At 33.8% G+C, this 24,459-nt stretch overlaps 1 protein-coding gene across 6 annotated transcripts in view; it reads right to left on the bottom strand.

The window, feature by feature from the left end:
* Window positions 1–23,869, bottom strand: part of Mtmr2 (myotubularin related protein 2) — an 82,265-nt gene extending 58,396 nt beyond the window's left edge. Inside the window, exons 1-3 of one of the 6 annotated variants that reach the window (XM_048795657.1) lie at window positions 23,525–23,860; window positions 15,139–15,209; window positions 11,661–11,757 (exon numbers count right to left, since the gene is read on the bottom strand). Coding sequence is in view for 1 of the 6 variants with exons in the window: in XM_015489965.2 (XP_015345451.1) it covers window positions 23,525–23,604 (80 nt within the window). In the remaining 5 variants the exon portion in view is untranslated. Of the gene's footprint in view, window positions 1–2,866; window positions 2,886–11,660; window positions 11,758–15,138; window positions 15,210–23,356; window positions 23,479–23,524 lie in introns of those variants that run through there. The other 5 variants (XM_048795656.1, XM_048795658.1, XM_015489965.2 and 2 more) reach the window with 5 other exon arrangements.
* Window positions 23,870–24,459: the final 590 nt, after the last annotated feature.

The following is a 24,459-nucleotide window of genomic DNA, read 5'->3' as shown; positions in this document are numbered from 1 at the left end:
GCTCTTGTTTTGGGAGGGGGGGGGGGTGGTGGAAGGTAGGGGTGCATAATTTAAACAACAGTGAACATTTACTAAGAACTCAATAGTGATTACCTAAACCTACGTGAGACTTAATAACACTCAACTTGAACTCTAGACTCAATTAGTTTACTGATAATGCTTTCTAGATGTCATTAACAACCTCAGGAACAAATCCAGGAGCCCTATCTCCTCATTTCTCACCCTCCTTAAACTCTTGGCAATATTTAATATTACTTTCACTGCCTCTTGGAAATGTTTTCTCTCTAGGTTTCTGTTGTCATTAAAATGTACTTTTTATCACTTCTGTACAAATAACTATCAAATTTATATCTCATATTCACATTCATTCATATATATCCTCTGTAAGTCTGATCATTCTGCTGTCTGGCTTTACCCTCTCTCTCCAGCCTTATTTCTTACTCCAATCCTGCTCGGCTATCGCCTACACCTTATAACAACATTAAGCCACAGAGTAGCCAGAATTATATCAAATAATGCTTTTTTAAATTGTTTCTTTTAAATATAAGTCCAGATATCAGTTAGCCAACTATTCTGATAGCTAATGAGCGAATTAATAGAGTATCAGAAATATAAAGGACCTCTGAGATCATTCTAGCAAAAGCCCCTTCATTTGTATATAAAGCACAGCTCAGAGAAGTGAAATGCATGGTTTTGAATATAACAAATTAGAGCCAGAAAGAGATATATGTATATAAACACATATACACACAGATAGATAGATAGAAATATGCAGATAAAATCTGACACAGAATCAGGTCTCCTTTTGACCAACTTTATTGCTTCTGATATAGTGTATAGAACTAAAAGCAGAAATATCTTAGGATGTTTTTTTCTCTCCCTTGGGAGGTACAGCATGTACCCCCCCCCCCAAAAAAAAAATCTTTATTTCTATCACAAAAATACTGTCTGTATTTATTCTGTCTTCCTAAAAACTTTATTTACTTCATCTTTTATGCCTATTAAATCCTTTTTCCCTGCCTATGGACACAGTTTCCCAATAGCCCTCTCAAATGAAGAAATCAGCCCCTTTATATCCCCTCCTATACCTCTCTCCCCAGTCTGGGCCTGGAAACTGGAATTCGTTCCTCATTGCCACTTTCAGATTATTCTTCTCCAAAACTTTAAAAAAAGATCCCAAGTATTAAATTTTATGTCATTAGGATATACCATGTACATACTACCGCTCCTTTTTCAAGTCACCTACCAATCTCTAAGTCACTGCCTTTCATTCCTTGAAGATTTAGCTTCAGAATCACCTGGTTCTTTACAATACTACAAAGTTCCATAATTTTTAAAAGCCAACTCCCTATTACTCCAGACCCGTAATACTCACAAAACGAAATGAGTCTAGAGAAAATTTGCCAACCATATGACCCAACCTCACTTTAAATTCATGACCACTTACCTCAACCAGGCCCATTTAAGCCCCTCCTATACTATTTCCTCTTGTGTGCACAAGAAAAACCTGCCCAGTTTTTCTCTTCTCTGGTTCCTGCATCATACAATACTCCCTTACTATCCAATCATTCCAACCAACATTGAAACACGCTATTATTTCCCTCAATCCCTTCAGATACTTGATTTCTCTGAGCTTCTTTTAAGTAAAACTTGTTAAAAGAGACTATACTCACCACTTCTAATTCTTCACATCTCATTCTCTCTTAAACCCACTTCAGTCAGGCTTTTGCCTCCATCATACCAACACAAATGCCCTTGTTGAGGGCATCAATAGCCTCTACTTTACTAAACCCACTGAGCAGCATTAACATAGATAACTTGAAATACTTCCCTCCATTTGTGTTCCAGAACATTATACCCTTACAACTTTTCTCCTAGCTCAGTAGCCACTACTCTCACATCTCCTTAATGGTTCCTTCTTATCTCCTTAACCTCAAAACACTGTAATGTCCCTGAACTCTCAGTCCTTGATCATGTAATCTTCTGTATATCCTCTCTCCCCTTAATAATCTCATCCAGACTCACAGCTTATAGCTCATTTTCAAACTTCCCCCTTGAATTCCAGATTCCAATAACCTACTAATTTAAATACTTCTAATGGCATCTAATATACTCAAAAGCTTTGATTTTCTCATTCAAAACTCTTCTTCTAAATATACCTTTTTCTTTCACCTCCTTCAGCATTTTTGTTCACATACTGTCTTCTTAATGAAACTTTTCTAGCCATTTATTTAAGAAGACAAACTACCACAAACCCACCCACCCATTTTCTATCCCCTACCTTAATTTTCCCCAGAGAACTAGTTCTCACTTGACATTCTTTTTGTTTTACTTACTTCCTTGTTTTTTCTTTCCCACATATCCTTCTACCTCATCTCCCTTAAAATGTAATCTCTTTGAGGGTTCCAAGCTTTGTTTTATTCACTTCTGTATCCTAAGTATCTAGAACATTCAATAAGAATATCGTCCCCAAGGGCAAAAAAAAAAAAAAATGGTTCTTTGAAGGCAAGGAGACAAATCTTAATTTTTTAAATTAAAAGTACATAAAATTATATGTATTATATCTATGCTACCATATTTTCATACATGAAGAGGACAGTTGAGTGGAGGGCATCTAAACTACTCTATAGAGTAATAAAAAGGATTGAGAAACACTGTCTAGCTGTAGACTAATACCTGGCACACAGAAGGGGCTCAAAAGTTTAATTTTATTGAACTGTATTAAATCAAGTAGTTAATACTTACTGAGTGCTTACCATATGCTAGGAACTATTCACATACTTATAAAGATGAAATAAATAAATGCAAAGAGTTTAGCACATCATCTGACAAACAGTAACAAAGTTATGTAAACTATTATTTTTACCTAATGAAGGCTTGAATAGGACACCTCTTTGCCATCAAAGAATCCTGGTTTAGCAGAATGAAGCTAGACATGAATTGAAAAATCAAAATGAATAAAACTCTTACAACTTTATCTTTAAAGGAGTTAGCCCTAGTCATTGTCTCTGCCAGAGGAAAATTAAGACAATTTACTCAACCGAAAATAATCTCTGGAAAAGAAAATTTCACATTTCCCATTTAGTAAACAGTTATTAATTATTAATTCAGCACAGGAAATTTTAATTAATTTATTATTAATTATTGATTCAATTATTAATTAAGCATAGGAAATTTTAGCAAATGCCAACACAAGCTATTTTTCCATTCCAATAAGGACATGTAAATTTAAGTATTAGATGAGAATGAAAAATTGGGTGTCATAAATCATGGAAAGTCATTTAGCCTCTCAGAACTTCAGTTTCATACCCAAAGTAGGAATGAAAACACCTGTTCTACTTATTTCACTATGTACTTATATGTTCTTATAAAGACCAAGTAGAAATGAACTGAAAACTCCATTTAAACAATCCTGTTCATATATATGTGTGTGTGTGTATATATATATGTGGATATACATATAAAATAAGTAGTGTACGTGTGTGTATACATATATGTATACACACACATATATAAAAACACATACACACACACACACACACACAACTATTGAAAAAGAATTGGAAAATGAGCAGACAGCAACCTGCAACTGACAATGGTGTCAAATATGAAAAATGAAGTTACTGTTAAAATGCTTAAGACTTTAAAGTTAAAGAAAAAATACTTATGTATGGGGCTGAGAAACAAAAACCATCTTCTCAGGAAGACTTCTAGGTTAATGCTATTTCTCTTGAATATATGCTGCTATAAGGACATACATCTTTAATTCACAGCTATCTCTCTAACTGGTTTCTGAAGTTTTTTGAGCCAGTTTGTTTCCTGGTTAAGTTTTAAAATGCATAAACTCAATAAATGCACAACTCAAGAAAACTCTTCAATAAAAATCAGAAATCTTTTAGAGATAGGTTAAACAAGATATATATTTCACTGTGGCAATAAAATGGTAGACCAGAGCTATCCTAATTAAAAGAAAGAGTTAACTGACTCATAATATTAAATAAATTTTTGAGAAGTCAAAACTATCATAACAAAGACTACAAGATTTGAGCAAAAGTTAACAAACGTCAAAAAAGAATCACTGTCACTTTTGACAAAAGCCTAATTAGACAAAATTTGAGAATACATATAAGCTCATGGCCCAAATATACTTTTTTTAGGTGATTTTTCATCTCAGAAGGATTTCACAAAGATTTCAAGTAGTCAACATTTTAAAAGTGTCAATGCTCCTCTTCAAATTTTAATCAATCCTTCGCAGTACCTGTTGTAATCACTAAACACTGCCTTTCTATCCCTCCAAAAACCAGATTTTTTCAATGTCTGTTTAATTGAAAAAGAAAGCTATGCTTCCAATGAGCAATCATTCTGCATTTCCTATTTTCCATTTAATTAATAAGCTACATAAAATTCCATTTCTTGTGTACTACAACACCTTGTCATCAAAAATGGGGCTCCAAAATGGGTTAGGAAGTGTTTGAAAAATAAAGGTCTTGTCAATTATGATATTCACAAGCCATAAGGAAGACTAGGTGGGTAGGGGTACTACTTACCACAAGATAGTCATGAAATCCAAAATTCTAAGATTTCGAGCATAGGCACAAAATTCTAGAATCACAGGTGAAGAGTTCTAATACTGGATAGTTCTAATACTGGAAATTTCTGCTAAAATAGATTTTACCATTTTTAGTATCTCTTCACTTCTTAACAGGCAAAATACCCTCGTTCTTCCCTCATACAAACACTTATACATACAAACCAACTATTGTCCCATCTGAAAATGTGACTCGAAGACTTATCCTTCAACATCATTTTTTAATTATACTACATAAACTTTCCCCATCCAAAGGCCCTCTCACACAGTTGTAGCATCATAAAAATTTGTTTCTCATTCCCAATTACTGTGGATACTTCTGTCTAAACCATTAACCAGAGCTGTTAAGAAATAACACTGGAGAAGAGAGAGCCTACACAATGGGAGCAAGTTTTTACCATACACACATCAGATACAGTACTAATCTCCAGGATATATAAAGAACTCAAAAAACTTAACACCAGAAAAACAAATAACCCAATCAATAAATGGGCTAAGGAAATGAGCAGACACTTCACAGAAGAAGATATACAATCGATCAACAAACTTACGATAAAATATTCAACATTTCTAGCAATTAGAGAAATGCAAATTAAAATTACTCTTAATTTCATGTCACTTCAATCAGAATGGCAAATATCAAAAAATCAAGCAACAATAAGTGCTGGCAAGGGTGTGGGGGGAAAAGGTACACCAATTCATTGCTGGTGGGATTGCAAAATGGTACAACCACTTTGGAAAGCAGTATGGAGATACCTTAGAAAACTTGGAATGGAACCATCATTTTAAGCAGCTATCTTACTCCTAGGTCTATACCCAAAGGACTTAAAAGCAGCACACTACAACCATGCATTCACCTCAATATTTACAGCTAAATTAATAATGTTTAAACTATGGAAACAGCCTAGATGTCCTTCAATAGATGAATGGATAAAGAAACTATGGTGTATATACATAACGGAATACTACTCAGCCTTAAAGAAGATGAAATTATGTCATTTACGGGTGAATGGATGGAGGTGGAGAATATCATGTTAAGCAATGTAAGCCAATCCCAAAAAACCAAGGGCCAAATGTTTTCTAGGATAAGTGAATGCTGATCCATAATGGGTGGGGGGCAAGGGAAGAATAGAAGAACTCTGGATTGAGTGGAGGAGAGAGAAAGGAGGGGATGGGGGGTGAATGGTAGAATGAAACGGACATTATTATCCCTATGTATGGATATTATTGCACAGATGGTGTGACTCTACTTTGTGTACAACCAGAGAAATGAAAAGTTGTGCTCCATTTGTGTAAAAAAAATAAATTAATAATAAGTAAAAAAAATTTAAATTAAAATTATTTTCAAAGAATCAGAAGAGAACTTCAAGTATGAAACATAAAACATTTGTTCAAAAGTTGATGAAGCAATTTAACTGTAATTTATAATATTTCAATAAAACACACAAAATATTATGGACGCCTGGGGAAAAAAAAAAGAAATAACACTAGATATGCTTGTTCTGTCTTGCCATGTTATGACACAGCACAAAGGCCCTTTTTTGGGGGGGCAGATGCCAGGACTATGTTTTTGGACTTCCTAACCTCCAGAACTACAGACAGGGAGCCCAGAATGGGCAGCCTGGCATCTAGTATATTTTCTTCTGAAGACATTTTCTGGTCATAAATATTGCCACTGCTGCAGAGGCCAGGAGGCTGAGCAAGACTAGAGGTACTTGTATGTACCTGAGGGACAATGATTCTCACACAAAGTTGGCCAAGGAAAAAAGGACCCTTCAAAGACCCTAGGATCTCAGAGGAACAATACTCAAAGTGACATCTTGGAAGTAGCGAAGCAGCCCTCACCAAATATCAAACATGCCAGTGCCTTGATTTTGGATTTCCAGCTTCCAGAACTGTAATATAGAAATAAATTTATGTTCTTTATAAATTAAAAAAAGAAATAACTGTTTTTTATAAATAATTATAATCATAATTCTTTTTTGTTCCTATAAATCCTTTATTGAAGATTAAAAAAAAACTGACAGGGCTCAAATATCTAAGCCATAAGTAAATTAAAACTCCCAGGCCCTGGATGGCCTGCAAATAACTATCAAGATTAAAAATAATGAAGAGTTATGTGTAATTTTTAATAGAAACAAACATAACATCAAAAGGTAGGCAAAAAACATAAATTCTACCCCCAAAAGCATTAACATCTTATTCATATAAGTATGTTACATCAAAAAATATTTATAAACAAAACATACTTTTAGAAATTAATGAGACAGTTACAGAGAGAAATTTATTTTCCAAGAACAACAAAACTGATCAGAACATAACCAACATTCTGGAATACTATTAATTAGTATTCATACTTATTCATAGATTTCCTTTTCCCAAGAGATTCAAAATACCTCTAAAACTAAAACTGTAATTATATTCTAATGTACTAATTCTGATTATTAACTCTTCAGAGCAGTTAAAGATTACATGAACATACAATTCATATTCATAAATGTATTTATTCAAATTCAATGAGCCATGATTCTTATAAATGGAAGTCATTCTAAAATCTCCTCTCTCTGACCCACTCATTCTATCCAAAATTAGATTATTCTCAACTCCTAAGCAAAAAGAACTGTCAATATTATTTAAATACTAAATGCTGGTTCCAGAAAATAACCAAATGAAGATATACATACACGTATACCTATGAAATAACAGAACTTGGGTTTGGAGTAAAAGAGGCAAAATATAATAAAGCACTAGTCATTCTTTGTTTTAAAATAACCATGCCACTTTCTCAGCCAGAGTGACAGCTTTCTTTCCACTACAAGAACAAAACAGAAATCCCATCATCTGACTCTTAGTCATTGCCACATATTAACTGGTCTACTGTTATATCAGAATGTCATTTTCCTTTGCTATAATAAAAGCAATGTACCACACTTTCGGTCTCAAAAGTTCTCCTATTTCAAAGTGTGGCATTTAAGTGAATAGAGTTATACACACTAATTATTGGTAGGAAAGATAGGAACTATCCTCTATATGCTTTTCAAAATAGTATCAATAAATAAAGCACTCTCCCCTTTTGTTTTATTGGGGAGGTTTTTTTTCTTACTTATATATTGCTGATAAGGATAAAAATTTACAAATTAAGGAAATTACATCTAGGGCTAGGGATGCAGTTCAGTGGCAGACCACTTGCCTAGCATGCATAATGCTCTGCATTCAATCCTAATATTGAAAAACAACAACAACCAAAAAAAAAGGTAGGGGCGGGAAATATATCTAAACAAATGAATTTTGGTATCTATGAGTACACTGGCTTACAAGCATCCTGTTAAGATGCTTAAGACGCTTGCTGCAAAGCGGAGAAATCTGTCACCAACTAACAAGGATTTACAAATCATCTCCAAATATCCCCATACCTCAAAGCTCTACTCAGTTTCCTTAGAAAGATGGAAACTGAGATCCTTTGCCTCCAAACACAGGCAAAGTGTTTAGTGGTTAAAAACATGAACTTAGAGTCACACAGATTTAATTTCACCATTTAGCAAAAAATAAATAAATAAAGCAAGTTACTTAATCTAAGTTCTTTCTTTATAAAAATAATATAAGACTGTAACAATGATCAGAAAGCATAATATATAGAAAGTACTTAGTGTTATATACTGAAATGGTAGAAACTGTCTTAACAAATAGTATTGTGGAAAACACATTGAGTAACCTCATCAGAAGAAAAAATAGAATGGAATCAGAAATAGGGGTCTCCTTTTATATTTATTTATTTATTTACTTACTTATTTATTAGTTTTCGGCGGACACAACATCTTTGTATGTGGTGCTGAGGATCGAACCTGGACTGCACACATGCTAGGCGAGCGCGCTACCGCTTGAGCCACATCCCCAGCCCAAGGGGTCTCCTTTTAAAAAGAAACCCATTAATTAAATTTAAATGAAGCAAAGCGCTTGATCCTAAAAGTTCTTTTCATTTAGATCTAGACTGTAGACCCACCTACAGTCTAGATGGGTCCTAAAATGGGTCCTAAAATGGGTCCTAAAAGTTCTTTTTGTTAGTTCTGAACTGTAAAATGTCTTCTGAGCACTGAGAAAATTGAATATGCAAACTTTTAAAGTCAAAATAAAACTTTTAGTAAACTGATAAATTTATCATAACACAAAACACAAATTATTAGGGGGATTCTTTACAATACACTCACCCACACATGTAAATAAGTATCTGATATAACTTTAAACATACAAGCAGAAGAATAACTCAAGCTTCAATCACAAAACCAAGTCCACCACCAATATTTCAACGAAATCAACAGCAAAGAATTAACCATCTCTGGTTCTATTGGTTTGCTTAACTATTAATGGAATTACCACTATTTCATTGTCAATCACACCATCACCTCTAGATACCTAAAAATAATGAGCAGAAAATAAATCCAAGCACTAAAATATGCAATAAATATATTTACATTCCTTTTACTTCTCCTAATCAAATATTTCAAAATTAAATAAACACATTTCTTATAAAAATCAGAAGTATTTCTAAAAATTAGAGATGCAAATAAACATACCAGCATTAATCACTCTCAATTCAAAACCACCTAGAAAGCAGAAAACAAGTCACCTATCTTTCCATAAATCCTAGTAAAAAACACCTCCAGATGACTTAGGAAAGACTGCGTTTTTCCTATTTCCTCTGACCACAGTCGTTACTTTAAGATTCATATCACTTGCCTTATTTAAACCGTTTCACTCTTGCTGCCAATTTTTCTTCAGTATCCCATGGAAAGAAAAGATATGTTTTTAAAAAATCCTCTTTAAGTAATGTCCTGAGCACTTACACACCATGTTTTCCCAAAAACATTAAAGAATGCCTTCTATATTCTGATTGTGAACAAGCTTTTCTAGGAATGCAAATTTTGCTCTCAATACTTACACAATGGACTACAGTGTCATAAGCACTGTTCATGCTCTATTAGTCATTCTACTGAAAATTTTATTTTTCAAAATAACAACAAAAGGCCTACAGTGTGTTTCTGCATTTGGGACACACACAAAAAGCAAACAAACTCAGAACATTTGCTGTATCTCCAAAATTAAAAAAAAAAAAAAATTACAAACCTATCCAAACTAATGCAGTTTTTAATTATTTTTAAAATGCTATGCCAGACCCAGCATTATTTAACTGAACCAATCTATAGGATAGAAGAGATAGCATGACTTATCTTTTCATCACTACATCTGATTGATAAAAATGAGACTACATTTTGTATTCTTCAGAGAAACAAAGAGGATCTGAGCTCTGGTATAGTCTTTGAACAATCCATGGGATTAAGGTCCATGTGACCCAGCATACAGTTAATTCTGAATCATTTTATTTCCAGGTCTGTCCATTTTATTTCACAAACTAAAAAATCATTGCATAATATTTGATAAGGCCACCAGCAACCAGTTTGCACAACAGTTTGCAAGCGTATCTTTTTTTCTCTTAATATTTTTTCAGAGATCCTACCTGAAAACTTAAGTAAAACTGGTAAAAGCCGAATTCTAGTCAAAATGAGTGTGTCAATGACGAAGTGTAGGTTAGGACTGGGGAGCCGGAAGGATCCTGAGATCTAACAAAACTCCAACAGTTCAATGCAGCAGCTTAAAAAAGCTTCTCAAAATTTGTTCAAAAATCACTGATCCAATTTCTGAAGATAGCTTAAATCAAACTCTATATGAATTTCACAAGTAGCCTAGCAGGTCTTTATATATAATCAATTAACTGGGGAAAATGTCACAATAAGCTGAAAATTATACTATTAGATATTAGAGCTCTAAACAAACTCTGAAACAAACACTTTCATCCAAACTAAAGTACAAGGGCAAAAATACTAAAAAAGAGTAATCTATTCAAAAAACATTTATTCAACAAACATTTCTACCTGGGCAATTACAGAGAACACATGGGAATTTGTGTATTAATAAATTACCCCACCATTCGAATCTGATTTCATTATTAAAATCAGTTACATATCCATTGTTTTGGCTATCTCGATAGACACTGTTTTCCTAAGACAAGCAAAAGTGATTATTACCAATAATATGTCACTCTCCTTTCAATGTGATGAGATATCACTTTCCTGTATAAACTTCAAAGTGACACATGAAGTTAAGATAAATGTTTTTACATTGAATCAGCATCCTCATATCAGAGAAAACATTCAGCATTTGGTTTTGGAGAACTGGATGGTGTTGGGGACGGGGAGCATGAGAGGATTAGATAAACTCTAGATAGGGCAAAGGGGTGGGAGGGGAAGGGAGGGGGCATTGGGGGTAGAAAAGATGATGGAATGAGATAGACATCATTACCCTAAGTACGTGTATAAAGACACAAATGGTGTGACTATACTTTGTGTACAACCAAAGATATGAAAAATTGTGTTCTATATGTGTAATATGAATTGTAATGCATTCTGCTGTCATATATAACAAATTATTAAATTTATTATTATTTATTATGTGATGAGATAATAAATAATAAATTTTAAAAGATAGATGTTTTATTTTCAGTCACATTCAGTATAAAAAGAAGAGCATTCAACATCCCTTTCTCTTGCTATCCCAGAAAACTAAATTAAAAATTAAAGTACTGACTTCATTCAGTTATTCCTATCTTCCAAGGGCATCTGTCCATAATTTTAAATACGATACTCTATTTACTAGATTAGGGGGCTGTTAGAAATCAAACCATATAAAGACATTTTTTCCTGCTTGCTTTGTTCTCTATTTATATAATAAGGATAAGGAAAAAATTAATTAGTAACATTTTACATTATCATAGCCCTTTACAAATGTCAGTGTGCTCTCACACACATTATCTTCTATATACATTACCAACTCTGGAGCTAGATTGCCAAGTACTGAATTCTGCTTCTATCACTTTGACCTTGAGAAAGTTATTTAACCTTTCTAGGCCTTGGTTTACTCATTTATAAAGTTGGAATAAGGGTCATTTTTATACCCAGAAAAACTGCTATAAGGATTAAATTCATATAAGTGAAATATTTAAAATGATGCCTAAACTTACTGTATTATTTAAAATTATTGTCATCATCAATCATCATATTTGGGTTCCACAAAAATCCTGTAAAGGTAGGACAGCAGATTATCACTTTGCCCTTTTCCTGTAAGAAAATCAAGGATCAGAGATGTCAAGTCACTCATCTAGAGTCATCCTTAAAAAGCAGAATCAGAATTTTAAAACTAAGGACAAACAAAAGATCAATACTTTTCATTACATTGTGCTATAACACATCACACAATTTTTCCTGTTGATATACTTCTATATGCTTCTAAAGATCATAATCACTCTCTTTTAGATATTTAAACACTCAAATAATTTTAGGTACCACATGCTGGTAGCCACACTGAGAATGAGTCTTTTATCCAAGATAGTGGCATTTCTTTTAAATATTTTAAGAAAAGCTGAATCTGACTTCAAAAGAAAAGTATGCATTGAGTAATTAGGCTCACTGGACAAGGTGAATCTGCTGACAACTTTCCAAGATTCCAAATTTCTTTAAACAGTAAAATGTAAACCCCCATGAAATTTTACCACTTCTGTGTTATTTACACTGGGAGTAGAAGCAACATGGCATTTAGAGTCAAAAATAAACTTCCAGTTCCACCTTTTATAACCAGAGATACTTCTTGGGCCTCAGCTACTTATCTGTCAAATTAAGACCTATCTCACTGGATTATTATGAGAAATAAAATTGTGTCTGTAAAACATCTTTGGAACTAAAAACTACACCAAAATATATTAACTTTACTATTAGCTATTTTGATACCCTGAGAACTATATTGAATACTCACTTATTCATTCAGTAACCATTTTCTCCCACAGAAAATGACTGATAGAAGTCTTCCAATATAATATTATCTTGAGTATTTGTGTGATTATTTAAGATGACAATCTGGATTAATCACTGCTACTCTTTCACAAAGAAAGAGAAATTTAAGTATCCTGCATAGTATCTATTCTAATATCATGTGATAAAAGAAGAATCCATAAAATCTGAGTCAGGCACAGTGGCGCACACATGTAATCCCAGTGGCTCAGGAGACCATGCAGGAGGATTTCGAGTTCAAATCCTGCCTTGGCAACTTAGCAAGGCACTTAGCCACGCAGCAAGACCCTGTCTCTAAATAAAATATTTAAAAAGGGCTGAGGATGTGGTTCAGTGATTAAACATCTCTGTGTTCAATCCCTGGTACCAAAAATGAAAATAAAATCTGAGCATGCATTTTTCTTTCTGATTTTAAATTTTAAGTAAGTAATATTAAACATTAAATCCCAAGGAAACACTGTGGACATACAGTAATAATTAGTAACCCATTACACAGTAAGAAAATCAAGGATCAGAGATGTCAAGTCACTCATCCAGAGTCAAAACATTTTACACATATCATTATAGAAATAAAATAAATGTCATTCTGTTTTGTTCACAAGAGTATTTTAACATGCATAAAACTTCAACTCTTGGGAAAGTCCCTTAACATTTGTGCCCCATACAAAAGAAAGAAAAAAGAGAAAATTACACTAATAAAGTCCCTTTTTAGAGCTATTATAGTTAAAATTATACTTTTTTTGTAAAAAGATTTAAAGAAAATAATATCTAAAATGGTAAGATATAATAAGCTTATCAAAAATGAATAAGTGTTAAAAATAACATTTTTAGGGTTGAAGGTATAGCTCAATGATAGAGCAATTGCCTAGCAAGTGCAAGGTCCTAGGTTGGACCTCTAGTACTACAAAACAAATAAATGAAATAACATTTTAAAAATAATTAAATCATGTCCCAAAATATTCAGAAAAATTGGGTAACAGCAGTTTATAGTTAAACTTTCTAATAATTCAAGCATTAAAAATATTTCCAAAAATTATAGTAACTACATTTGTTAATATGAAGCTATAATTCAGGAACTATAAAAATACACAATATAATATAAAATATATACACTAGTAAAATTAATTCGAACTTTTACAGTTAAAAAAATACCTTAGAAAATGTTAGTCACTCAGACACACTCTGAATATCCACTATGACAATACAGTATTATGAATTAATTTCTATACAAGCAAATAAAACCACTCCTAATAGAAGCCAAAGGGGGGAAAAAAACTTTTTAAGAGCAAACTGTACAAAACAGTACAATTTACCAAGCACCTACTATTTATAAAACACTATGAAATTTGTCCCTACTATTTCATTCAAAAATGAAATCAGATTTTCCTTTTTTGGCAGTACAAAACTTAAAAGGTAGAAATAATATCCTGGATATAAAAACAAAGGCTCTTCTCCACCAAGACTATCACTCAATGATTTCAAAATCAGAATTAAGTCACTTATCTGACTAAACACAAAGAAACAATCCATGTTTTTCATGTATATAACTGACATGTACTTTTAGTTATTTTTTCAGTTACAGTGATGAGTTGGTTATGATTTCATATATGGTATTAAAGGAGAGTTTTACAGACAAGAAACACAATGACTCAGTCTGCCTCAACAAAAATTATAGCATAACTTGGTAAAGTATGGAACTGAGAATCAGGAGACCTTTATTTTATGTGGTGCTGAGGATGGAACCCAGTGCCTCAAGCATGCTAGGCAAGCACTCTGTGACTGAGCCACAATCCCAGCCCAGGAGATCATGTTTAGCACTAAATATCTCTGTGATCTTGAAAGAAAAATCATCAACTATTCCTGACCTTCTAACATGTATTGTGCCATTAGGTAAATTATTTAACTTCTCCAAGTCTATCCTCCCATTTGCAAACTTACAGAGCTGGACCAGACTCCTGAAACCATCTGGATCAAGGTCCACTCCCAATGATTCAGAATGTCTGGTCTGGAACCTAGGAAGCTAAATGTTCACCAAGCACCACAGGTAATGGAAATATGCAGAGTCCCCGTGACTCAGCTCTTTGGAATATCTAGCATAGTGTGCAGGACACAATAGATAACTAAACAAACATTCACAGAATGGAAGAAAGGAAAGAAGGGATCAGGTAAAGAAAGAGAGGGAAAGGGAAAAAAGAAAAAAGGGGTGTTAACAAACTGATAATTATTTTAGGCTAAGAAACATACAAAATAGTAGCAAAATTAAACTTAGGTAAAATATACAACACACATCAGCAGCTGGAAAGCAAAGACCTCTGTCTACACAAACACAACTTTAAATATAACATGAACCTTTGTTATTATCTTCTCAAGTCAAACTGCAAAGTACTAAGCAGGAAAAGGAAGAAAATAATACATGGAAGTAAAAAAAAAAAGTTCTCATGGAATATTATTAGATGACTGAAATCCAATGACTGTCTTCCACAGGAAGAAGTGAACTGAACACAGAATTTTCAAGACCAGAACTTGAAACTGGGATTGAAATCTGAAGTTACTGGTTACTCATATGCACAAAATTCATTTGGGACAATATATGGATTCCAGAAATATTGTTGACATTAACTTCTGTCCAATTTTTGCATTTTCCCATTCACTTACATTATAATTTTTGAGATGTTTTATCTTCACTTCTGATGATCTTCAAATGTCAATGGCTCTTAACACATTAACTGTAAACAAACACAAAGGAACTTAGGGGAATTCAGATATTTAAGGAAGCCTAGAGTTAAGTATTCTAAATCACTGTGTAAAGGTTGTTGGGGGTGGGGGGAGGTTTTGGTATTATTTATCTGACTCATAATTTATCTGATCTTCAAAACATAAGACTTCTTTTAAACAAAAAATACATTACCCATTTAATCATAGGGCAAAGAAGAAAAATCATCCTATTTTCTATCTGAAGAAAAAAACATTCAAAGCTAAAAAAAAAATTCTCTCCAAATATGTCTACTCCAAATTTGTTAAGGTACTAGGTAACTTTATCCTTCTCTAACAGGGCTACATGTTAAGAAAATGCACATCCTCATCACTACCACCCAATAAACCTGCCCTGGGACTGCCCTCTAATTAAAAAGATCTGGCTTGGACCAAGCACACCAGATCTTCAGGCATGAGCAGTTCTGCAGTTCTTTGAAGCACTCGCAGATCCTAAAGTCCAGCAGATTTGGATTCAAATGTCAATCTATTCTCTCTAATCTTCAGTTTTCTTAAAAAATGTATAAGATGGAAAAATTAATAGTCTTTACACAGTTATGAGGATTATATGAGAAAATGCATAAAGGATTTAGCATCATACTCAGCACATGGTAAGCACACAAATAACACATAAGTGTTAAATGCTATTACTTATATTACATTGTATTTATTAATATTAATTCTATTAATCAATTACTACAACTCTCTACCATTTGGAAAGCACAGGTTATCTCAGGTGTTTCTGTTTTTAGCTTTCTGCCTTTGTTGTAATGAAAGAATGTTTTCTAATATCAATAACAGAAAACATCTGAACCATACAAAATTTTGTTTTTGACCTTTGCAGGTATCTTGGCTCAGCTCAAGAATATTATTATGAAATAATAATTACTATGAAAATTACTCTGAGGCAGTTATTTTCCCTTACTAATACACAAACTCCTGACAAAAAGCTACTTCAACAACTGCTCACTTGCTTCTATCAGGAAAAGCAATCCTGCCAAGAAGGAGGATGGCTATAGTTGTGACTTATGCCTATTAAACCTTCAAAGCCTGATGAATAAAGGTCCTATCAATCCAGGGAGACTTATCTATTATCTACTCTCCTCTACTTGCTCCAAAATGATTACACTCCTTATGTTTGAAAGTTCACAACTAAAATGTAAATATTTAGATTAAACAATACAAGAAAACATAAAGAACAGATTTCTCTGATTTTTCAATAAAATGTTTAGGTCAAGGATATAAGACAAACACAAACTACTGGCAAAAGCTTTCATAAACTAATATGGCATAAGATGACTAATTTTATTTCCCATATGAAGACCACATGCTTAAAACTGAAACAATTGAAAATACCTAAGTAGAACTTGATGCAACATTCTAGTAAGACATAAATCAGGGATAAATGGTTTAGGAATTGACACAAAACTGGAGAAGGAGTAAACAGAGTATAAAGCTCATTACCACCACTACTTTATCATGGAATTCCTTGAGTTCTTCAAATGAAACAGCATAGTTGTTTATTCTTCATTTGATTTCTATTTGCCTGTCAGGTAATGATCTAGCAATTATTAAATGTATTACTTTCATTTTATGGTCCTCAATTAGGATTGTAAAAATATGGTCCAAATACACAAAAAAGCACAAAATTAAAGTTCAAAGTGTTCTAAGATATGGGTTTTTTTTTTCAGGTGGCTACAATATGCCATCTCTCTCTTTCAATTTATTTTCTATTTTTTGTTCATTGCATTTGCAAATCTAGGAGTACTTTGTACACCATGGAGAAGCAGTTGATTATCTTCAATACCCATCCTCTCTTATTCCTTAGTGACAGAACCTCCATATTTAGCTCAGCACAAGGCCTTTAAGAAAAGACTGCATATACAACCCTCCCCCTAACCTGGTTAGCCATGGTCATGGGAACAGGTAATGACTAATAGGATGTAAGCTCAACAACTACACATGACTGCCAAGAGTCTTTTAAAGAGAGGAATTATGTCCTGCTTCTTCCTTTTCTTCTGAAGTTGTAGTGGCTAAAGCTCCAATAGCAATTTTGGTTTATGAGATAAATATGGATATAAGATACATAAAGGATCTGGGTCCTTGATCCTCAGTACTACCATATCAGATCTGTATTGACTATCTCTAGGCTTTCAAGTGGCTAAAAAATTATATCTGGTTTTAAATCACTGCTAGCCTGAATTTTCTATTATATTCTGCCAAGTCTAAAACCTAACTGTAGGGCAGAGGATATAGCTCAGAGATGGAGCACTTGCCTAGCAAGCATGATGCTCTGGGTTCAATCCCCAGCACTGCAAATAAATAAATAATAAAATACAACCTTAAGAAAATGAATCAAGAATTTGCCAAATATTAGTATTTAGATTTTTTGGAGTTTATATATTAAAACATATTTTGGAGTTTATTTAATTATGTTTAAAACACAGTAGATGCCCTTAATTAATATAAATTATAAAGTATTTAAGAAGCCTAAGAGTCTTTAAACAATGAAAATGAAAGAAAGAAAAGAAAATGCTTCAGTAGTTAATACTGTGAGTCCTAGAGATAAGCACAATTAGTTCTGTGTAATAAAGTCACAGGAAAGGGAACTGAAGTTATTATTTTCATTAGGAGGGCATCTGCCATAGTCCTTTTTATTTTAATAGCCTTGTACCAACCTTTTTATAGCGTTCCATTTTTAACCTGATTTCCTGTGCAAGGCAGGCTTGTAAAATCATTTCCTATCCTCAAATATCACCACTTTAAGAGTTTTTAATACTCTACTTATTTAACTAAATCATAAGACACAAAGATAGCAAGTGCTTTACATATTCAAAACCATTTGCCTTAAAAGGGAAAATATTCCACACTAAAATCTGGAGAATTTCCATTACTCAAACCCTTACTCACATGCAATCTTTGGCTCCAGTGATTTTGAATACAATAGTATTAACTTGGCAACTTTCTAAAATAAACTTACTGCTTTCTGGACATCTATATCCAGGTTATTTCCTTCTCTTGGACACAATCCAGATTTCACTCAAGTCATTGATAACTTTCTGGAATTTCTTCTTTATAACACTTTTTAAAATTCTTGTTACCAATAATATATCACAATAAGTATCTTTTAAAAAGAATTAAAAGCCTACAACTTGTACTTTTGACTTGTTACTCAAGACTGAGAAAAAGTCAGAAATTTTCCTTTAAAAATTAGATATAGTAAATCAACAAGAGACGACTTTTACCTTTCACTCCTTCAGTTAACATGTTTATAAATATGCTCTCAAATAATGGGCTCATCACACTTCTGGCTAATATAAACCCTAATTTAGTCTGTTTCAACTAATGTAGATGAAGCTCTGAGGCACTAATCAGCAAAAGATCCAAGGCAGTGAGTGTCTCTCAAACTTCCGCAAGCATCAGGATCACCTGGAGGGCATATTAAAACATAAACAGGTGGTTCCCACCCTCAGGTTTTTAGATTCAGTTAGATCTGAGATATGTTGCTCAGTGGTAAAGCACCCCTACCTTCAATCCCCAGGACTGAAAAAAAATGCATTTTTAATAAACTTCCAAGAGATGCTGATACTACTAAACAGGAACTATACTATGGGAACTACTAATTTACATTAAAGAAAACCACTAATGATGGCATAAGAAGCAAAGAAGAAAAAGTATACAGGATCCAATCTCAGCTTCAATATGAAACTGCATATACTTTCAAGTGGCAATTAATCTTGTTAAAAGTCCTTTCTTTAAAAATTTAAATGATAATTACTGATTAATTCACAATAATATTGGGTCTTATCTAAGAGAACTTTAATGTTCTTTTAGACTCCTGGAAAAATAAAATCAAAAATAAGTAATTTTTAGATTACCAACATGTTCAATGGCTGATGCAAATTTCTAATAACAATATCAAGTTTGTAGGTTCAACCTAGTAGCTTCACTTTGCCCTACATCTATAGTTTGCAACGCTAATTCTGGCCAGGACCCTCCAAAGAAATTCCAAGAGTCACAATGTGAGCAAAAATGTGATTGTACAAAAATCCATCACCACTATTGAATTAATATGTCAAGAGCATACTTCCTACCAACATATCACCTTTAAGAGACCTTGAAGCTGAAACTAAAGAGAACACCTTGCAATAAAATGTTTTAGAAATCTCAGAAACTCTTCTACCTCTTCAGGCTATAAATATAATAAAAATTCATGAAAACAGAAATCCAGGATTTGCTATTTTAAAACAATGGTAATCTTAAGGAATAGCAATTTAAAAATGCAATTAGTTGGGGACTACTTTGAGTATGTGTACTCGCCCTTTGTTTTGTTTTTTTAATGTGAATTAAATATAAATATGGACTGCTCAAAAATACTAATGAACTTATCATCTAAAAATCATCTGATTAAAAAAAAAGACTGGGACAAAACAGTAGTGGCCAGAAGAGAATAATGAAACCATAAAGTTATATGATGGATAAAAAAAAAACAATTTAATAAAATGAATGACAAGAGAAAAGGGAGCCAAAGTAATCAAGAACAGCAAAGGGTAAAACAGATAAGTGAAAGGGACCATAATAATATTAATATAGATAAGATTGGGAACTGAAAAAATAATGCACTCAGTAAAATCCACATAAAATTAACTTCAGCTTGAATCTAAAATAGTAATTGATCAGACCAAAAGAAGAAAACCTTTTCAATCCCTTGAATGGGAACCATAAATAGGATTAGTGGTGAGAATTCAGATAACATTCTTTTATTTAGATGTTCACAGAGCACATGTTTAGCACCTGATATCTTACTATTTGATTACACATAATAGAAAGTAAAATAATGAAAGAAACCTACTCAAGCACGGACTGAAAAATGGAAATAATACTGTACAAACTGAAAAATGAAAAAATAGACTACGAGGGCAAAATGTATAGTTCTGAGTGTCAGGCCTATCCTAGCATCCAACTTGCAATCTTGTTTTATTTATATTCCATACAGTTCCATTTACATCAAGAACCAACAAGACCAATAAGAATAAAATTAGGGACCACAGCAAGATTATCAGTATGCTAAGTGAATTTTTTCACAACTCTCTCTGAGAGGCTGGACTCATGCAAAGACTAGTCAACAGTAGAATACACAAGAGTTGATAAACAGTTTGCAGAAGTCGAGCAATACCAAGCAACACTCAACAAAGAATACTACTTTTTTTAAGGATGCTAGATGACAAAACCACAATTGGTTAGAGAACAGCTATCTGAATTATCATATAAAGAGTAAAACTACTCTTTTATGATCAAAGGCATCAATTCCATGGTCTAGAAAAGTTAAAGGCAACAGCAACTCTGAAACAATTACAAATGTATATGAAGACTCAACCTATTGAGTTTAATACACTGTATAATGGCCAAAAACTTCAACAATGTGTGTCATTTTCAAAAACCAATGGGCCACCAAATAGGTTGCTGTACTATTTTTCAGATTTATGTCCATCCTTCTTCCCGGAAGGACTCAACACATCTATCAATAAACATTTAAACATAAGATAATATTTCAATTCAGTTCATCTCATGGTAGAAGTATCTAAAGAAACTAGAGCTAAATATATTACCAGTTTCAATTATATATTTGATCTAAGTATCTTGCTAAGCTGAAGAGAAAGTCACATAGTTTCTATTTTCTAACAACCTGATAGCACTCTTTTTTTTTGCATAAATAATTTTTCCACATAGCTAAATTCAGCAGAAATTTGTCAACTCTATTGTGTAAAAGACATTCTGTGACACATTTAACAGTCTTAACTATTATATAACTATATTATATAGCTTTATCAATATATCAAAACAAATGCACAAGAAAATTTTCTAATTGAGCCTCTATAAAAACAAAAACCTAAAATAAACTACACTTAATGGGTGACACTATTACAAAAAACTGAGATAACATAGTCAAAACACTGATATTTTGCTTTGTCACAGGTTAACAAAAAGCAAAAACATAAAACTAGATAGACATTTAACAGCTTTTAAAACTATCCTGCTTGCGTTTTAGATCATCTGTGACTGTTAGTCTAAATGAAGTTTAGAATTTAAAAGTAAGCTTTCTAACAAATATATATGATGAAGCTATTATACATGTTGATTAGAAAGAGTGCCACAAATGAATATTATGATTAATGAAATTTAAAATGTGAAAGTGTGGTTGGGTAACTTCTATACGTAGATAGTCAATAAATGTTATTTTTCTATCTTACCTAGGAAAGAAAGCTGGTTTTCTTTTCTGGAAAATATGAAATTATACTTCTGACCAGAAAGGAGACTAATTTACTATAGTCAAAATTCTATCTAGTTGTTCTTATTTTCTCAAATCCATGTATCAGTTAACGCATTTTTTATTAAGAAATAAAGACAGATATATAAACTTTAAACCTGTTGAACTTTGTTTCTTTTCAGGAAACTAATGTGTTACAGTGCAATAGTTAGGAACATTAGTTTTTAATAACAGATAATATTTATTTAGTCTAATTTCAAAATCCAAAACAGTTGTTTGCAAAGGTAATGCCTTAATAATTAGTAAATATACATTCACCTTACTAAGTAATGTCATTAAAAGCAAAAAAAAAAATTTAGAGTGTCAAGATACCTAGATTTTCTACATCAATCCTATATTTTAAAAGATTAGAAAACTGAAGACTAGAAAAATTAAATGATACAGGACAAATAGCTAATGACTTCAGCATGCAGCTTCCTGACTTTCAGTACTTTCTTCTAACATACTGTAAGGCCTCCTCTAACTGCTCTCTCCTGCATTAGAATACTAGCTGTGTCATCTGTTTTCATTGTATTTTATTATTCTGAATATTAGTTGTCATTTGTAACTTTCCCATAAAACTATAATTTTCCAACTTTTTTAATGAAAGGTTTTACTGTTGAGCATGTAAATCCTCAACTTTCTAAATTTAATTTTAAAATTTTGAAACAAACGTATAATGTATATAATGAGAGGAAGAGAAAAATTCTTATCTCTTGATAATTTAATGCACAAATTCAATATATCATTGAACACCTAAGACATGCTGGGTCTATGTTAAGTGCTAGAGATATGAAGATGATTCATATGGTCTTTGCCTTCAAACAGCCTATAATCTACTAGAAAAGAATTAAACCAACAATTAAGAGTATAGTTGTTAAGAACTGAAAATGGAGTGGGTCTGAACTATACATGCATATAATAGAAAGAATCTAATTTGGAATGATGAGATCAGTCAAAGGTTCCTCAATGAGGTACTGAATATCCATGGGGGAAAAAATAGCAGTACCACCATAGAGCAGTAGAGTCCAAAACGAATTAAAAGACAGAGCAATTTCAATTTATTCAAAGAAAAAAAATAAAAATTGTGTGCTCTCACACAGCAATTTAGTATCTAGTAACACACTGTTTTAGTGGAAAAGACCTGATTTCATTGTAGCTTTATAACACTATGTCTTAATAAAATTTTAAATTACCATTCTAAAAAGACTGTATCTAAAACATGTCCAGTTAATATTCACAACAGCTGTCTACAAAGATGTATACAGTCCTCCTCAAAAATCTAGAATAAAATACCCATATGTTACCAGAGAAATGACAACCTGTAGAACCAGCAGTCCAAGAGGGATGAAAACAAACATTCACTTTGCTTTCTTAAACCAGTAAGGATAAAGACTATTCAAATACTGACTTTCAGCAGGAAGACCGAGAACTCAAAGCACAGGGGACATTTTTATTTACATACTTAAGCAAAACTGGAGAATGGGGAGAGAAATGAAAGTGTAGGGCAAAGCGTGAAAGAGAAGCGACGAAAAAGGAAAAAAGGCGGAGCTGAATATGAACACAAAAACTAAAGACGTAAGAACGGATGGAGGAAAAAGTGACGGATGGTTTTGGAAAGAGTGCTAAAGACAAAATGCAAGAAATGAAGGGGAAAGAAGTTGGGGGAAGGGCTGTCCAAAGAAAAAATTGAAAATCAAAGATAAGAAAAAATAATGAACTGGAGCTATGAATACCCGGGAAAAAACGAGACTGAATAAGAAAGGTGAAGGGACCCAAAAAGAAACAGCGAGTTTTCGACCTCCTTTTCCTCACCCTCTATGCCCCAGAGAGAGAGGAAGAAGTAATTTCCAAGTCTCAAAGAAGAAATTCCGGAGCAACCTTCAGGAACCAGAATCCTTGAGTTGGGGCACCATCCAGCGAGTTCCCGGCCCCTCTCCATCCCCCTCGGACGCTGGGCGGGGCCCTGGGAGTCCGGGTTACCTGGACAGGGAGTCCACGCTGGGCGGCCGAGCCGCTGCGGGCTGGGAGCCCAGACTCTCGCAGCTCGAGCTCTTCTCCATGGCACGGCAGGGGCAACGGGAGCAAAAGGCTGAAGGGACCTCCGCGACTGCCAGGCAGGGAGCGGAGGGCGGAGTGCACCAGGCAGGGGCCGCGGTCAAGCCAGCGCCGGCCCGGGAGGAAGACCGGAAGCGGCCATGTTCCCCCAGATTGCACCGCGCCCGGGGTCTGCGGCCACGGGAGGACCCCGCGGCGCCCCTCGGACGCCGAGCCTTAAGCGCTGCGCTCCCTGCGTACCTCTGCCCCGCCCCACGCACGCCTGCGGGCTGGGGCGGAGAGGCGTGAGGCCTGGAGGGAGGAAATTCTGGAGATGAGGGGAAAAGGGAGGATCTCAAGGGAAGAAAGAAACCAGGAGCTGACGGCGTGGGAAGGATTGAGACAGGGATGTGATGACAAAGAAAATGAGAGGAATAAAGAGAGGAACGTGGGTAGGCTGTCGGATCTAGAGGCAGAAGGAACGTGGGGTGTGGGGAGCAGGGAAAGAGGAGAATGGGGGTATTTAAAGAATGGGGGACCAGAGATGACAAAGTGTTCATCAGAACAAGGGGCTGAAAACATTGATTGTGGGATGAGAATGGTTTATGTAAAGGCTGCTTGGAGCCACGAAGACATGGATTGAGAGTCTAGCTCTGCTATTTACCTGCAGTGTAACCCAACAGCTTCCTTATCTTAAAAAAAAAAAGAAAGGAAGAATAATCTCACAGAGATGTATTTATAAGTGCTTGGCAAGTAATAAGCACACAAGTTTTAGCCATTAGTAGTCCTACTTAAGAAGGGTGTGTAGGATGGATTGGACATAAACTAACAAATTCAATAAATGGTAGATGTTATGAGTAGGAGCTATAGGAAGGGTGGCA

This window comes from Marmota marmota, unplaced genomic scaffold (genome assembly GCF_001458135.2).
Source record: "Marmota marmota marmota unplaced genomic scaffold, marMar, whole genome shotgun sequence".
Lineage (NCBI taxonomy): Eukaryota > Metazoa > Chordata > Mammalia > Rodentia > Sciuridae > Marmota > Marmota marmota.
This window is presented reverse-complemented; position numbering and strand designations above follow the sequence as displayed.